This window comes from Macaca nemestrina, chromosome 2 (genome assembly GCF_043159975.1).
Source record: "Macaca nemestrina isolate mMacNem1 chromosome 2, mMacNem.hap1, whole genome shotgun sequence".
NCBI classification, from domain to species: Eukaryota; Metazoa; Chordata; class Mammalia; order Primates; family Cercopithecidae; genus Macaca; species Macaca nemestrina.
In genome coordinates, this window is record NC_092126.1 from 33,363,866 (window position 1) to 33,382,252 (window position 18,387).

At 41.8% G+C, this 18,387-nt stretch overlaps 1 protein-coding gene across 2 annotated transcripts in view; it reads left to right on the top strand.

Moving 5' to 3' along the window:
* Nucleotides 1–18,387, top strand: part of LOC105490394 (collagen type VI alpha 6 chain) — a 162,148-nt gene that overhangs the window by 125,766 nt on the left and 17,995 nt on the right. The window contains exons 33-36 of one of the 2 annotated variants that reach the window (XM_011755938.3): nt 3–39; nt 1,991–2,002; nt 5,992–6,485; nt 15,626–15,722. In XM_011755938.3, the coding sequence (XP_011754240.2) occupies nt 3–39; nt 1,991–2,002; nt 5,992–6,485; nt 15,626–15,722 (640 nt within the window). Of the gene's footprint in view, nt 1–2; nt 2,003–5,991; nt 6,486–15,625; nt 15,723–18,387 lie in introns of those variants that run through there. The other variant, XM_071090894.1, reaches the window with a different exon arrangement.

The window sequence follows — 18,387 nt, forward strand, 5'->3', positions numbered from 1 at the left end:
AGACATGTGAGCTCATTCAGTATGTGCAAGACCGCAGTCGTAAGTACCCTGCTTAAAATGATCACCCAAGTTGTCAGCATTCATACAAGAATAGAGAACTCTACACTCAGAATTGAAAGAGTTCACGAGCCAATTTCTTTAAAATTAGAGATGTCACTGCATGTATTTTTGAGTCAGCATAGACTGGTGACTTTTAACTTCCTCTCTGGCTGCTATCATGTCCATTGAAACCCATATCAAGCAGTAAGAAATAATCTATTGAGTGCTTTTAATCTAAAGAAAATTGAGATTTGATGTCTGAATTCACCTAATAGTGAAATCAGTCACTTGAGAGTCACATGGAACTTTTTAAAAGATGATTATGAATGCTTGACAGTAACCGACAGAGTTGAATTCACCTGGTGTGAAAGAAGCAGCTGTGATAATAGGGTGTCCTGGTGGGTGGGAGTCCTGACTTTGGTTTGTTGTTTGTTATTCCTTTCCCAGAAAGATATGTTTGATTATTTTTTGTTGGGCTGATTGATTTGCTTTAAAAATTCATAGTAATACTCATTCTGCCAGTATTTTTTTTATCTTTCTCAAAATTTTAAAATCAAAATGATATTTTGGTTTGGCAAATGCTCATTTGAATTTGTTTTAAACCCTTCTAGCGGCCCATTGTATCAAAATATGTGTTGATACCATCAAAAACAATTTCATGTGCAAGATTAGGAGAGAGTTGACTCTTCAGTGTTCAACTACAAATGCGTAATGACTTTCCAAATAACAATATGACAGAAAGGAGGAGCCAAAAATTTCCTCTCGATATTTTGGGGGAAGAAAAATAAATTAGAGCCTATTTCTGTAGAGAACACTGGTCTCAAAGACAGACATTTAAAAGCGTTGAATGCAGTGTCTATTGGAACTCTGTCTTTTTGTAGCAGAGTAGAACCATGATGGGAATCAAAACACATATACATTAGTCATGAAGATGGGTTGTTTTGGGGCTCAATTAGCACGGTAGGTTTTATGACATAGGAACTATGAAAATTGTAATGACTCAAGGGCAGATCCAAGTATGTTGAGACCTGATCTTTTAAAATTTAAGGGACTCAATACAAAATCACAAATCTAAAAGTGGGTGTAAAGGTATTTCAAAAGTAAGTGTTATTTAGAACAAAAAAGAGAAATCATAACCATTAACTTTTGCATATTTTATTTTATAAGAGTATGTGATTGTGCAAACAACATGGCTAGGGTTCCTCCCAAGAAAGGCATTGCAAGGGGCCCCTGCAAGAGAGAAGTCTAAAGCAGCATTGTCCAATAGAAGTTTCTGCAGTGATGGAAGTGTTCCCTGTGATGCCCAATTCAGTAGCCACAAGACACATGTGACTTTGAGCATTTCAAATGTGGCTAGTGCAACTGAGAAGCTGAATTTTTATTTAATTAATTTTAGTAGCTGCATATGGCTTGTGGCTGTCATGTTGAACAGTACAGGTCTAAAAGAGTGTTCATTTAATTCAGAGTAAATCCACTTGATATTTACATAACATATAAATATGCATATAATGTATATACATATATACTATACATAGGTATAGATACATTTGTGTATATGCGTGTGTATATATATCTATATATATGTAAATGATAGTTATAGATATCTACATGGGGAAAATTTAGAGGAAAGAGAGGTTGGACCTTTCAGCTTTCCAAATTCAGCACACCTCCCTGCAATGTCATGTTCCCTCCCAGGCAAAGGTTCTTTGTCTTTTGACAGCCGGCTGCAGGCCGCTGATTTATGGCTGTATGTTGTCCCACTTCTCACATCATCTTCCCTTTGGAAGGAATAGTGCTTTTGTGAGACTCAGCATTTTCTCCAAACTCTGTTGCCTTGATTTTTGAGTCATCGACAAAAAGCAGACAGGATAGAACCTTTCTTTTCTGCACGATATAGAACTCTCTTCTCCTACCAAATAATAATCCAATCTCCTTTGTTCTTCTTCCCCAGCTGGCAGACGTGGTGAGTAATCTTTATTTACAGCATGCTTTAATCAAGCTCTAAAATGTCACACATCTGGAAAGATGAGTTAGCGCAATGTATTGGCTTCCAAATGATACAAATTTTATCTGGGCTTTCTTTGCCACTGCCTCATACCGGTAGCAGAGTCTCGCCTCCAATAAATCACTCAGTTTTAGCTGAGCTTCACAGCTATTTCTCAACCAAGCAATTTGTTTTTCATTAATATTAATTAAATCATTAAGATATTAATATCTGAATGACTAACATCACCATTCACCTTTTAAAGGTTTTATAAATATGTTGGGTTTTTTTTAGACAGGGTCTTGCTCTGTCACACAGGCTGATCACTGTTCATTGCAGCCTTGACCTTCTGGGCTCAAGTGATCCTTCCACTTCAACCTCCCGAGTAGCTGGGACTACAGGCACATGCCATCATGCTTGACTAATTTTTGTATTTTTTGTAAAGGCAGGGTTTTGCCACGTTGCCCAGGCTGGTCCTGAACTCCTGGGCTCAAGTGATCCACCTGCTTTGGAGTCTCAAAGTGCTGGGATTACAAGTGTGAGCCACCGTGCCTGGCCAAAACTAGTATTTCTTACTCCCATCATTTTCTCGCTCTGTCATATCATCTCTGTCATCCAGTGGTTAATTAGGTATTAAGATGCAGAAGGCAGAATAAAAGTGGGGATGATCAGATAGCAAGTAAGTGGAATGTACAACTCAGATAATGCCAAAATCCATGGAGCTCATGCCTGATGTTAATTATCAAGTCGGCTTCATATTTTTCAGTGCCAGTTTTCAGGTATCTTACAAATGCTTACATGATGTTTTTGTGTAAACTTATCACCCTCTTATACATTTATACACTTTTACCTTTTGAATAAGCCCACCAACCCATGTCCTCTGATTGCTTATCCACACATTTAAGAATATTTGTTGAAAGCCTAGTAAGTGCCAGTATCTATAGTAGGCATTAGGGATACAGAGTTGAACAATGAACCTGCTTCCTGTGCTCAGAAACTTCCATTCTTATGGAGGATCCAGACCACAAGCAAATAAAGGGAAGCCCAGCACATTAGGTGCCATTTGAAAGAGATAAAGCATAGGATGCTGTGTCCTGGGATAATGTAAGGGGGGAGATGTTTTTGGACAGAGGGCTCTTTCTGGGGGCAGTGAAATTAAAGTTTAGACTGAAGAACACAAAGGAGCCATCTTTTGGCTGGGCACAGTGGCTCACACCTTTAATCCCAGCACTTGGGAGCCCAAGGCAGGCGGATCACGAGGTCAGGAGTTTGAGACCAGCCTGGCCAACATGGTGAAACTCTGTCTCTACTAAAAATACAAAAAATTAGCTGGGCATGGTGGCACATGCCTGTAACCCCAGCTACTTGGGAGGCTGAGGCAGGAGAATCGCTTGAACCTGGGAGGCAGATGTTGCAGTGAGCCGAGATCATGCCACTGCACTCCAGCCCGGGTGACAGTGTGAGACTCCGTCTCAAAAAAAAAAAAAAAAAAAACAAAAAACCCCAAAGGAGCCATCTTTGCAAAGGCCATGAAACAGAACAGACCTAGGCATTTCCTAGGAACTGATAGAGCCCAACAAGGTTGAGATATGGGGAGGGGGGAGAGCAGCACATAAAAACATGGGGAATAGGCAGAGGCCAGAGCAAGCTGAGCTTTGCACATTATAAGGAGGCTGGATTTTATTTGAATGGTGATGGGGAGGGTATTAAAGAGTTTGTTGAAAGTACGTAGGAGAGGAACATTATCTGATTTTAAAGTATTACTTGGGCTGCTATGGGGAGAGTGGATTGTGGCAAGGGTGAAGGGTGGGAAATGTCAAAGCCAAAGGCCTAGTTTAGACAGGGCTGTAGTATTCAGGCAAATATGATGGTGACCTGGACAAGGACCATCAGAGTTGTGTTTAGGTTACATGGCAGTAGTTTGGGCTGATCCTTGCCTCCCTGTCCTTTCTTTTACCTCCTCTGTGACAAGTGGCAGTCCTCAGTACATAGTGTGTGGTGACAGAGCCATGTTAGTTGGGGAACCGCATGTAGCAGTCCCTCCCTTCTTGAGGAGGGCCTCCTAGGTACCACTGCAATCCAGCCTAGGCTTCTTCAGACTCCTTGGGACTCCTGGCAGCTTGCTGGGTTTTAGGGCTTGTGTTTTGGAAGCTGAATTATTCCTTAGGTTTTTCCCCTAAAACTTGACTTTTTTTTCATGTCTTCTGCCAGTGCTGTGAACCTTCCCCCACCTTTATCTCTAAGTTGTATCTGAAGCATTTTTGTTGGTTTTGTTTCCATATGCAAATAACCACCCCCAAAAAAGTCAGCAGAACCACTTTCATGTTTAATTCTACTTACTTTTTTAAACTCTAAAAGTGACACCTCAGTTTGTAAAAATCTGTTCAGCCCAGTAATTTAGACTTGGAGACTAATGATTTCCTGTCTCCATCGAGAGGAACAGTTTGATTTGGGTTTGAACATTTATTCTCACTGGTACTTTTTTGCCTTTGAAGGACGTGGAGTCAAGGATGGCAGGAGGTCATAGTTTAGCACTAAGGTGGGCAAGGCCCAGTTGGCCCATGGCAGAGGGATGTCTCCTTGTCAGCCTACGTGAGCCCCAGCAAGTCTGGTCCTGAGCTTGTAAAGCAAGATGGTCTTTGCTGTGTTTATTATCTCTGAATCTGACTTGCTGGTATCTGAATGAGAGGAGGCACCTCTCCAAGAGAAACACATCACTGGGGTGTCCTTTTACCACTCAAATTCCAGCACTGGGCATCTCCCATGTTATTAAACTTTCGTTATTTCTATACCTGTTGCAAATAACTGCTCTTTTTTGAGCTCTTTTTCATTCATTCAGCATTTGTTAGATATCTGATACATGGCAGGGACTAATAACTTAGAAGATCAGCAGATACTGTTCCTATCCATACATCATAAACTAGCATAAATGAACATTAATCAGATAATCAAAAATAAGTTGTCAGCTGTGACAAGGACAAGGTACTGAGATTAGAATGAATTGAAACCAATGAGTACAGATACGTAAATATGCAGTTAACACTTAAAGGAGAGCTTACCAACCATCGTCACTTTCTCTAAGTAATAAGGCATATTTATTGAGTAAACTTGCATTTGTAACAGTTAAACAAAAATGTATCTGTTAAAGCTTTCCTCAGTCTCCTTTTAGTGATGTATTTCTCACAGTGAAAAAGTCTGGAATGATAATTGTAACAGCAATGGTTGACGTTTATTGAGCACCTACTATGTGCCAAGTTCTGTTATTCTAAGTACTTTACCTGTGCTGATTCATTTAATGCTCACCTCAGACCTATGTAGCAGGTGATGTTATGACTCACATTTTACAGATGAAGAAACTGAGGCACAGACAGGATGAGTAATTTGGACAGGGTCACATGGCTGGTTAGTGATTGGGCCAAGGGCGCCAAACTCTACCCTGTATTGCCTACTCTCTTTGCATCTCATGCTTTGCTCTGTGAACTATGTCAGTTTTCTTCAAATTTTTCTAAAATTATCAGCAGAGCTTTCACAGCCATTCCTTTTTAACTCTTATTACATTTCCTTATTAAGTGAAAGAAGAAATGTTTAACTGAGTAAAGTTTCACCAATAAAACTTGATACTTTTAATCCAGTCTCTGTAGGTGAAGGGTATTTCCAGGAGCTCTCTATTGTTTAGAAGGAATTTGATAATCAACTTTAACATTTCTTATAAAATGAAACTGAATTCCAGATGTTTTCCTTTTGTGCCTGATTCAAAAGAGCAGACTCAGCTTTTAGAATAACATCTATAATTATTCAAGATTTAAATATATAATATTTTACGTTTGTTTTAGTACTTAAATTACTTACTCTAAGTATTTGAATAGTTAACATTTAAAATTACTTTGCCTTCTATGTGTCTTTTTTTTTTTTTTTTCAAAAAAATAAATAAATAAGGATGCTATGTGATAAGGGATATGGTCTTTTAGGAAAACCCGAATGCCCAGTGCACCCAACCGAGTTGGTGTTTGCCCTGGACCAGTCCCGGGATGTCACTGAGCGGGAATTTGAGAGGATGAAGGAGATGATGGCTTTCCTGGTGAAAGACATTAAAGTCCGGGAGAACAGCTGCCCCGTGGGAGCGCGCATCGCCATCCTCTCCTATAACTCCCACGCCAGGCACCTCGTGCGCTTCTCAGATGCCTACAAGAAGAATCAACTTCTCAGGGAAATTGAAGCCATTCCTTATGAGAGATCCTCTTCCAGCCGGGAGATTGGCAGAGCAATGCGGTTTATTTCCAGGAATATCTTCAAGCGGACGCTTCCGGGGGCGCACACGAGAAGAATTGCCACATTTTTCAGCAGCGGTCAGTCTGCGGATTCCCAGTCCATCACTACGGCTGCCATGGAGTTCAGCGCGCTTGAAATCATTCCCGTGGTGATCACTTTCAGCAACGTGCCCTCGGTCAGGCGCGCATTTGCGGTAGGAGGGTGAAACCTTTCACACGACAATTCTTATTTATCTTGCCTGTGTTCAGAAGCCCCTATACTACCTTGCCTTCAAAATCAGGGTCATTTGTTAGGAAGTTTAAAAAAATCTGGATCGGCAGAGTAGAATAAGTGTTTCTTACTGTGTACTGGGAACATGTTAAGCTCTTTCTATTAAATGGGATGATGTCTATGCATTAACCTGTTTAATTTTCACAAGTAGTGTGTATAAAATAGATGATGAGAAACTGAGCGTGCAGAAGTTAAGCCACTTTTCCCGGTTCCCACAGCTAAGAAATGGCAATGTCAGAACTTCAAGTTTGCTGTTCTAGTGCTTCCCCGAGCTACTCTTTGAGTTGCCTTTGAATCTAAAGATACTGAATCAGGAGGCCAATAAACATACATGTCAGTTAGTCAGGGTAGTAATTGTTGCTGTGTGATGAAAGCCAATTGGCTGATTTTATAACTTTGCTAATTATGTAACGACCTGCAATTTATAAAGGAAAAGCCATTCCAGTTATAGCTTCTTAGCTTGTGGAGTAAAATCGGAAATGTGTTGCATTCCTAAATAAATCACCTGGGATTAAGATGACTGAGGATAACTTTAAAATATCCCGTTAATAGTGGTTCAGTGGCAGGGCTTCATCACTGGGGACCTGCTGGGCCCAGCAAAGGGTCCTTCCAGTTGGCCTCTTGGCACCACACGATGTTCTGTTCTCCATGTGGAGACCATGAATGGGGCCCAGGGAGCAGCAAAGAGGCACTGGAAAATTTAACTTAAATAAAAAGTGCAGGGCCAGGCGCGGTGGCTCACACCTGTAATGCCAACACTTTGGGAGACCGAGGTGGGTGGATCATGAGATCAGGAGATCGAGACCATCCTGGCTAACATTTTAGTAGAAACCCCGTCTCTACTAAAAATACAAAAATTAGCCGGGCGCGATGGCAGGCACCTATAATCCCAGCTACTCGGGAGGCTGAGACAGGAGAATCACTTGAACCCGGGCAGCAGAGCCAAGATCGCGCCACTGCACTCCAGCCTGGGTGACAGAGTGAGACTCTGTCTCAAAAAAAAAAAAAAAAAAAAAAAAAAAAAAAGGCCAGCCATTTGAACATGAACATGTATTTTGAGAAAAGAAGACATACAAGAAACAATCATTGTCTTCAAGCATATGAAAAAGTATTACTGGAGAAAACAAGCCAGCCAAATTCCAAATTTGCAAAATCTCTTATTAGAGAAACGAAGGGTGACAGCAGTAGGAAACTTTAGGTTTTAAAAGAGAACTTTTGAAAGGCAATGTTGACGTACTGGGCATGGATTAATGCCGGTAGACAAGATGTTACCTTTCTCTGCACGTCTTTTATAGGGGCGGTCACTCACCTGTGGAGGGTGACTTCTATTTTTCCTAGATTAGGAGCTAAAAGTGGCCTTTTGAGGCCCTTTCCACTGCTCTAAATTTTCCGTGAAAGTGTTGAAATAAGCATAACAGAGTTGTAATACATTTCTCATCTGTAAAATATTGAAAGCAGAAAGTACCTGGTTCCTAGAGTTAGTGTGAAGATTAATTGATGCAACACTACATTAGTGCCTAGGGTCACTCAAGAATGACAGCTTTTGGCTGGGCGCGGTGGCTCACGCCTGTAATCCCAGCACTTTGGGAGGCTGAGGTGGGCAGATCACAAGGTCAAGATATCAAGACCATCCTGGCCAACATGATGAAACCCCATCTCTCCTAAAAATACTAAAATTAGCTGGGCGTGGTGGCGTGTGCCTGTAATCCCAGCTACTCAGGAGGCTGCGGCAGGAGAATCGCTTGAACCCAGCAGACAGAGGTTGCAGTGAGCCAAGATCGCACCACTGCATGCCAGCCTGGGTGACAGAGTGAGACTCAGTCTCAAAGAAAGAAAAAATGATAGCTTTTGCTTTAATTATTAGCATTCAGTTGCTTGATCCTGAACTAAAATTTGTTTAATAATAATAAAATCTAGATTGTAAAGGAGTTGAAACTGCTATTATTAATAGTAGCATCACTGAACTAATCTTAGAATTATGCAAATGAAAGGCTGATGGATCAGGTTCAGATAGGGAAATGCAATAAAGTAGGAAAAGGTGGGGCTGGGCTATGCAAATGTAGCTGCTATGAGAAGTAGCAGTAGCTACAAAATTCTATAAGTGATTTTGGCTACACAGTCCTTGTAATTCCCTCATCCCTTGGTTTTATTTACTCATAAAAGGAGATAACTTTCTCTCCTGATGCAAATTGTGATGTAAACTTAAACTGACACAATTCTGCTCACCCACTCAAAGGTGTGTGCACAACATTTAACTTCTGAAAATGTACTTTGTGTTTTAAACTTTTGAGTGTTCAGTCTCACCTAGAAATTGATGAATCTGGTTTCTTGATTCTACTCAAATCTTCTAGAAACTCTTTACTCCTTTTTTGAAGAAGTTCCTCTCAAAAGAGCACCAATGAAGGTTTAAGTTCTTGATAATGACCCCCATTAATGTAAGCCACATTGGCCCCCAACACTCCCAACTGAAGTGTGATTATCGGATTCATGTTTATTTTTCCTAATGTACGGTGTGTGGCAATAGGAACAGTATCTGCTGATCTTCTAGGTTACTGGTCCCTGCCATATATCAGATATTTAACCAATGTTGAATGAATGAAAAAGCTCAACAAAGAGCAGTTCTTTGCAACAGGTATAGAAAGAACAAAAGTTTGTTAATGTGTGAGATGCCTAATGCTGGGATGTAGGTTGGTAAAAGAAAACCCCAGTGATGCGTTTCTCTTGGAGAGGTGCCTCTTTTCATTCAGGTATCAGCAGGTCAGATTCAGTGATAATAAACACAACAAGGACCATGTTGCTTTATAACAAGCTCAGGAACTCAGACTTGCTATGGAGTTAGAGATGAAGTCAGAATTGCTCCCAAGTTTTATCCAACAGATGTTTAGTGAGTGCCTCATTTTATATACCAGGTACTGTCCTAGGGTCTGAGGATACAGGAGCAAACTGGAAAACCAAAAGGCCCACCTTGACATTGGAAGATGAGACCAAGCAGGGTGGTCTGGAAGGGTTCAAAACAGAGCCATATATGCAACTTGATTAGAACCCAGTGTCTGACATTACAGAAGAGAAATTACGTTACTACCTCTGTTTGCCGCCTTTTTCTTTATTTTATCCATTCTCTTCCATCGTGCTTTACCTACGTTCAAACTGTTGTCCATTATTTTTTAAGAACAGAACTTGAAAGTCTCATGACACGATGCATTTTTATTGCGGGTCCACATTTTAAAGCCCTAGTTTGTTTCATACCTACCAAGGCTTTTCTAAATCTTGATCCATCTGGGAGTTAAGTAGTCCAGCGTGAAATTTGGTACCTGTGCAGCCATGTGTGTTGGGCCTCAGAAGCACCCACTCTGACAGCATGTACTGATTTCCCTGTGTTTTAGTAAATGGACTGTGATCACCATCTTGGAAGTTTTTCATGATAGTATGAAGTTGAGTGGCAAGTTGTGCCTCCCTTCACAAATAGAGGACCATTTTTTAATGGAAAAAACATGTTTTTTGTTTGCTTGCTTGTTTTGTCCCTAGGAATTTGCCTTTAGATTTGTTTAGCAATTGCCTCTTCTGATAAAATTTTACTTGCTGCACATTGAGGCTTCCAATCTAGGGTGACTCTCCCTTTCCAATATTTTTATAAGAAATATGTCTTTTAGCTAGCCAGGCTTTTTATTTTACACTGCTGTGTGGCATTGCTGGTAAGAGGAAAATTAAGTGTAGTCTTTGACATTATAGATGATTCTCGTGATTGCAGACAGAGTTGAAATGCGGGGAGACTTCTAATGGAAAATAAGCATTTTAGTACCCAACCTTTTTATTTTGAAGAGAATTTTTATTTGTTTATATATAACTGTCTAAAAGAAAATTATTCATAATATTCATTGTATTTGTTTCTTAGATGTTTAGAGATGCCCCATGATGTTTAGAGAGGAAAGAGTGGGGTATCATTCAGAACCGTTTGCTAAATGCCCCAAACCTCCCATCTTTGAGTGTAATAGCTGTGCTTTCATTCAAGCTGGTGCTTCTTTGAATCCACAAGAAGTGAGCAATAAGAAACGTAAATAATAGGTCTCTTTTATTTTAAATCTCTAGACCACATTGACTTTAAGGAATTTTTCTGTAATATGCTTACTATACTTACTCGAGTGATACGTGATAGGATGAATGAACTCTAAAACTACATCTTCCAGACTTTACTGACTGAAAGATTACTTGGTCAAGGGGGAAAAGGTTGGGGGGAAGTGGGGAGGTATTGGGTGAGAGTGTAGACCCTCTGTGGACTCTCACCATAAAACAGCTCACTAGAATCAATGAGAAGGTTGATGTCACTCTAAGTTGACACCAGTGTGTTGATATGTGATTAAATGTGAGCCTAAACTAACAAGGACCAACACCAGAAATATGGAAGTGGTCACATTGTAGTCATGTAGAATGTGTAGAACACAAGACTAGTTAGCAAATGGCAGCAATGTTTGGGCAATGTCTTGAGAAACACTGCTCTAAATTAAGTTAGAGACCCACTGATACAAAACTCTAATCATAAAGGTGGTTCATACAGAAGATGGAAGGTAGCCCTTGTTTGGGGACAGTAAAACTTAAATTGGAGCCTTCTATAATCCACCCCTTCTGGGGCTCACTTGGCTCATCTTTAAAATGATGAGAATAGATGACATGATTCCTGATTTCTTCTGGTTCAAATGTTCTGTGATTGTTTTTTTCCCCCTGGATCCTGATAGTTGGCAATAACAAAGCTCTTGGCCCTTCCCAGCTAGTCTGAGCTATGCTGTCTGAACTGACACTGGGTTTGGTTTCCAGTCATTTACCACAATCCAGATGCAGTGAAGGCATGATTCACTTAAAACATTGCATAGAGATACCTCTTAATAGCTATTAATAATGCAGACTCTTTCTCCTGGTGTATAGTCAAGACTACTTTGTTTACAGATCACAAAAACCAATTTAAGTTAGCTTAGGTATACCTACATACACATATCCTAAGTAGAATTTATTATAAGTATCTGGAGCCAAGGTGTCCTCTGGTCCTGAGTCCAGATAAGTAGCCTTTGCTTTTACCCTGTGCTCATGTAACCTTCCAGTAGGTTCATTTTGCCTGCTGCCCACATAGAGCTGATTTAGCATGCTGGGGAATTGCAGTAGAGAAAGAGCTTAATTAATGCAGAGCCAGCTGAACAAGAGACTGGGGTTTTATTATTACTCAAATCAGTCTCCCTGGGAATTCGGAGGCTGGGGCTTTTCACGGATAGTTTGGGGGAAGTGGGCAGTGGTTAGGCAATGGTGCTTGCTGCTGATTGGTTGGAAGTGCAATCATAGGGGTGTGGAAAATGGTCCTCATACACTCTGAGTCAATTCTGGGTGGGGCCACAGGAGTGGTTGGTGGATTCAGGTGGAGCCATTATTATTAGAAATGCAAAACAACCTGAAAAGACATCTCAAAGAGCCAATCTTCTGTTCTACAGTAGTGATGTTCTCTGTAGGAGTAATTGGGAAAAGTGCATATCTTGCGAGCTCCAGAATAATGGCTAGTAATGGATAATACAGCCCATTGTTCCTGAGGTGTCCAGGATCCCCTTTTTACCCTCCAAAGTGCCTCATAGATAAGCAATTTTGTTTGGGTTAAATCTTTCCCACGGTGGCCATTATAACTCTTATTTTTGGTAAGGTTCACCCATTTCTCTAGAAGAGAATAGGTTCCAAGATAGAAGACTCGTTGAATCCAGATGGGCCCACTCTTCTCTGTCTTCCTTAATCTTACCAACCTACTGGACCCAGTCCAGCTTCTTCCTGACCCAGTCAGATATCTGAGGCCTCTAACTGGATGCAATCCTATTAATTATAAGATCCAATCTGATCTTGGACCCAGCCGATATAAAAATTACTCAAATAAACTTGAGCTCAAAACACAAGTTCGTGGAGCTTGAATCAAAGAGAACTCACCCATGATCCCAGTTGCTGTGAGAGATCAGTGGTCACAATGGACCAGGCAGGTATATTTACCTGGTCACTTGGTGCTCCTGGGAGTCACTGGAAGTCCAGTTTGGATCCCATTTTTGATACCAAAGTATTAAAAACTTTAGGCAAGTTAAATTTTGCAGAGTTTATTTGCACTAAAAGCAATTTGTAAATCTGTCATTGGATCCTTGGGGTATTGCGTCGCCAGCTGGAAACCTCTGTGGCCAGTGGTGCCTTTGCCCAAGTTTTTACTCAGGCCCACTAGGCTCGTTCCACCCATTCACCCTGGCAGGCTGTGCTTGACTCACGCTACTAGCCTGAATCTCACACCCACCAAGGGCAAACCAGGCGTGGAGCAGCAAGGGGTGTGTGAGCAAGTGAGTGTGGCATGGCAGGGTGGGCAGCTCCCCACGAGGCTGTGGCTGGACCAGGTATACCCCAAGCAGCTTCCACAGATGGCACTGGAGGACATGGTGGCACCTGGAAGCTTGGAGATGCCAGGAACTGCAGAGCCCCAGAGAGGGTGTCACAGCCCTGACTTGGCAATCTCCTAGGTCTGGGCTCCAAAGGGTTGCAACTCTTCTCTCCTCTCCTCATCTTGTTGTCACCCGCAATGTGGTGAACAAGAGGCATGTTTCAGCCCTGTCTGTGTTACACCTCTTTTAGCTCCACCATTCAGTGGGTCCTGAGTTCTTGTCCTGCATCCTGGAAGAATGAGGTACACAGACAAGTGGAGGTTGAACAAGGTGAAGAGGAGCTTTATTTAGTGACAGAGCAGCTCAGAGGAGACCTGCAGTGGGTAGCTCCTCTCTGCAGGCAGGGTCTCCTGAAGAGTGTCTGTCTCTCAGCAGAGAGGAGGCCCTGGGGTGGGTAGCTGGTCATCTGGTGGCCTCCTTGAGTCTGTCCGAGTCCAGGGTTTTTATGGGTTTCAGAGGGGAGGAAGTGTGTGCTGATTGATTCATGGGAGGCCATGGATGGGCCAGAAAAAGCATGATAAGTTCCCATTTTGGTCTGTCAGCCCAGCCCCCAGGCTTTGGGCCACTCCTGGCTTGAAGGTGGGGTTTCACTGAGGACCTACCCCTTTCCACGCAGAGGCCGGCTTGTCTCCTTCTGTCATCCACTGGAGCCCAGGCTGTTTGCACTGAGAGGTGCCTACAGTCCAGCACCAAGCTGTCCTGAGCACCCCCCTTGGCCTCCCTCTCATGCTCATTAGCACCCAAACTCGGGAGGGGACTGAGGCAGTGAGGTTGGCATATCAACACTGCCCCTAGTGTGTGCACACCTGGCCGGGTTGCAACAGTGCCTGGGCTCAGTGTCAACTTTGCTCCAAGATCAGAGCAGGTGCCGGAGCAGGAAGAGGCTAGGTAGCAGGAGCAGGCACTTCTGAGCTGGTAGGGGCAAGGGTTTCCTGGGTCTCCAAGAGTGCAGAAATGCGTGGGCCCACAGCTAGGGCCAGGCGGCTGCAACTGCTCCCAGGAGGACAGGGCCCCTGCCCACTCCCAGCTCCCAAGAGCACAAAGATGCCTGGGTCTGGAGCCACAGCTGGATGGCCGCAGCTGCGTTCAAGAAGCAGGAGCTCTCACCCTGCCAACTCAGAAGCGGGTGAGGCTTCCACCTGTTCCCAGCTCCCAGGGCTCCATGGAGTGTGCAGCCCCGACTGCGCTCAGGTAGCATGAGCCAAGCACAGTCTGCCAGGCTGAATGAGTGGAACAAGCCTAGTGGGCCCGACTGCAGCCAGCATCACGGCAGTGGCCACTCCAGGTGGGCTGCCGCTGCCATCAAATCGAGCAGCCCTCAGAACCAGAGGAGTTTCAGAGAGCTGCTCTTCACAATGTGGCAGGCAGTGTTTATGGATGAAAATGGAAGTACAGAAACAGCTTGACTGATTACAGCTTGGCCTTTGCCTCATTTGAACCTGGTCTAATCAGTTGGCCACTTGTGACTAACTGAAGCACAGCTGCTATGATTGGCTAAGACTCTGCTATTTGTAAAAAATAATAATAATAATAATAACTCCTAAGATAGGTTTTCAGTTAGTACGTACTAAGTTAGGTTGCAGTTGGTTACATGAGGACTCAAAGTACAGAGGTGTCCTCAGGCCAAATTTACTTTAACACCAAATCTAGTCCAGTCAGCTCTGGTTGAAGACTGAATTACTCCATATAAACAACTGCTGAAGTTCTACCTCTGTGGATTAATTATGGTGGCAGGGGATCTTCCCAGAGGAAGGGAGTAGTCATTAGCTTAGGACAGGAGAATCACAGGGAAAATCTAAATTATCATCTGACTCATCTCCTAGCCATTAGGGTCATGCCTACAGTTTTTCTTTAATTATCAATGATCTCTGGGTCGATTAGCAAAGCTCATAATTCTTGTTTGGAGCCTCCTTATCTTCCCCCCTGTTCTCTACCCTCAAACTCCCCACGTGGGTTACTAGCAATGGGGCCAAGTTGGGAAAGGGTTGGGAGTTGTTCAGAGAGCTGTATGGACATAGATCTGAGTGTATTTCGAAGACAGCTTCAATGCCTAGTTTATAGTAGAAACCTGAAGATTGTTTATAAAGGGCATCCTGTGACTTTACATGGGTCTCTGAGACTCAGGTGGGGGAGAGGAGGTCTCTGATACTCTTCCTTAAATGGCTTCAGTGTCTTTTGATCGGTCCTTTTAACCTTTCATTGAGCTTCAGTTTCCCCATCTGTAAAATTGGGATGATGAGTGTAAGAACTCACTGTATTGCTGCAGTAATAGATATGAAAATGTTTTGTGGTCATTACCCACATTGTACCCACCCTGTGTCAGTAAGTGCTTTACAAATGTGAACTCATTTAATGCCCACAGTAGTCCTGTTAGGAGGTAGTAGTAGTACACTCATTTTACAGATGAAGAAACATGGAAAATAAGTTGTCATATAGCTAAATTGAGAGTCAAGGTTTAAACCCAGGCAGAGCTCTTAGCCATGCTCACATGCTGTGCCTCCCCAGTACCTTCTTAGAAGGAGCACTGTTACTCTCTCCAGATGTCAGTTCTCTGTGTAGTCCTAAGAGGTTCTTGCAGCCCTACCCACTAAGCTCTTCTGTCTGTTGCTTTTGCTTCTTTTAGATTGACGACACTGGCACATTTCAAGTAATAGTGGTTCCCTCTGGAGCTGACTACACACCAGCATTAGAGAGACTCCAGCGGTGCACTTTCTGCTATGGTAAGACCCACAGAGAGAAGATAATTTGATTAGGCCTATTAAGCATGTTGAGTCACCATTGGCAGGGACAACTGGAACTTGGCAGCAGGGATTCTCATGGCCTGGGGAGGACTTCTCTGGGGTTCTGGATGCGCCCTGTCACACTTCATCTTCCACAGATGAATCCTCTCAGCTCAGCAAACATGGTCTCTCCCTATATATCCCAGCAAAAGAGTTACATTCCAGGCCTTTCTACATAGTGCAGCTTACAGGAAACGGTAATGATTCTTACAACAACTTAGCCTACTTCATTGCCAAGTTGTTATGCTATAAAGTATATTTATGTGTTTTCTAAATCTCAAATGTTCACAGCCACAAAGAAATGCTTGAAAGCAATTCAGCACCCTCCTACCAGCTTGGGAATATTTTTTAGTACAGTCAAAGTGGAAAATAGCAAAATTCATACATTTCTCATTGAAAAAAGTCTCCCAAATATTAAGCATCAGAAAGATTTGCAGTGTTGATTTATTTGTAGTGTTTTATACATAATGTATAGGTCTAACTAGAAAACTGGACTCTAACCTTCCATTTGAGTGTTCTAATAACTACAAAGTGGAAGCCACTGGAGTCATTGGTGGCTGTAATAGCTAAGAGATATAAAGCATTTTCTATCGGCCATGCACTGTTCTAATTCATGTAATATCAATGATGGTGATAATGACAGTTAATACTTAAATGATTGTGTTTATATTCCAAGCACTGTTTTAATACCTTTAAATGAATTATGTCATTCAGTCTTTAAAATCACCCTAAAACATTTGAACTACTATGAGTTCCATTTTACAGATGAGGAAAATAAAGCTTAGAGATAATAATTTGCTCAGGGCTTCACAGCCATATCAAACCCAAGGCAGCTAACTCTAAACCATTTGCAGTTTATGAAAAACAGAGGTCTCATTCTTCTGCTCCTTAAACCTCTCCATTTGAGCCTGTAGAAAATGCTTGATTTTTCTCCTTCACATGTATCAGTGAGATGAAAAAGGCTGCCATATAAATGACCTAAATGAGGAAGGTAGTAATTCTGAGGAAGAAGTAGGGTTTCTGGTCTCTAATAACCCTTCTTCTTTCTGTCTTCCCTCTACTCCCCTCTAGTAAATTTCCCCCTTTCCCTCTCTTTCTCTTGACTGCACCGAATTGGTTTAGGCACTGGCAGTCTTACTCAAAACAGTTAAAGTGCTTTACATACTGTGGGGAGGTACATTCCACCCCATGTATTCTCAGCTACCTTTTCAAACATGTCAGTTACAACAGTGTGATGGTATGTTGCATAGTCAGAAGTTGCACATGTGTGACTGGGGATAGATTTTGGCTTCATTTCTTGGCTTAAAACCTTGTTTTGTCTCTTAGGCGTATAATAAAAGATTTTGGCTGTCGTTTCCTGCAATTAAAAATCCTACAAAACTGAGCAAATGGGCAGCCTACTGTCCCTGATTTTAGAAACTGCTTTGCACACAGGTGACTGTTCTATCATCTGACCATTATACAGGACCATAAAATTTTAGTAAATTTCAGTAAGGGAACCATAACTTATCCAAAGTCACATCTTTATTGAGTCCATGAACAAGACTGTAGTGAGAATTTTGTTACATCCCCTAGGATCAGCACTCTGGTTATTAATCTTTCATCTAAGTTTTTATTCGTGGCCTATGCCTATATATCTAGTACCAGCTGTCCATACTCATGTTACTCCATGTTTCTTTCTTATCTTTGGTTATTAAAGAGGCTATTTTCATTCTCAACCATCAATTAGTATTGAAAACCTAGGATTACAAAATGTCAGTTCTGAAAGGGGTCTGTAGGTGAGTCTGGTCCTACCACCTAATTTTGCAGAACTATGCTGAACTGAGGCCCAGTGGTGACTTGGCTAGGGGCACACAGCTTGTTACTGAAACGAGACCAGAACCCAAGCATTCCAGCTCTCAGGCCAAGGGACCTCCCCACTACTATACCACCTGGCCTCATCTCTAACAATAAAATGCTGACTTCTTATATAGAAACTTCTAGAAATACTGGTGTGTCCTTTGGCAAAATTATTTTACTATCCTGGCCACAGTCTCTTCTGTAAAATTACAAGATTAAATGACCTCTAAGATCCTTCCATTTCCATTTTTTTATTCCTCTGAATATTCATTGTGGTCATATTCAATAAAATCCTGTCTGTTTTTAGTATTATGCATTCTTTTATTAAATGAGATATGCACATTTATAAAATGACCTCATTTAGGAAAGTCCATTAATATCCAATATTCATTTAACAAACATGTATTCAGTTTTCAGCTAATGAGCACTATGGAAATGCACAGATGAGTTTTGTCCTTAAAGATCACTCATAGGTAGACATTGAGTTATAAACTTATTTAAATTGAGATAAAAGATACATTGCTTTTTTCACTTTTACTTTGTAAGCACTTCTTCATAGTAGAACAATATGAGCATAGCGATAATATTGCCAATCTAGAGCGATCAGTCACTGTTATGTTGTGATACAGTATACCCTTGCATGCACGAGAAAAACTGTCCACTTCAAATGACATAAACTTGAAACACAGCCAAGATTAAACTTCTGTTGAAAACAGTCTAATCTTTAAAAGTCTGATAGCTTTAGTAAATGGAGTCCAAGACACAG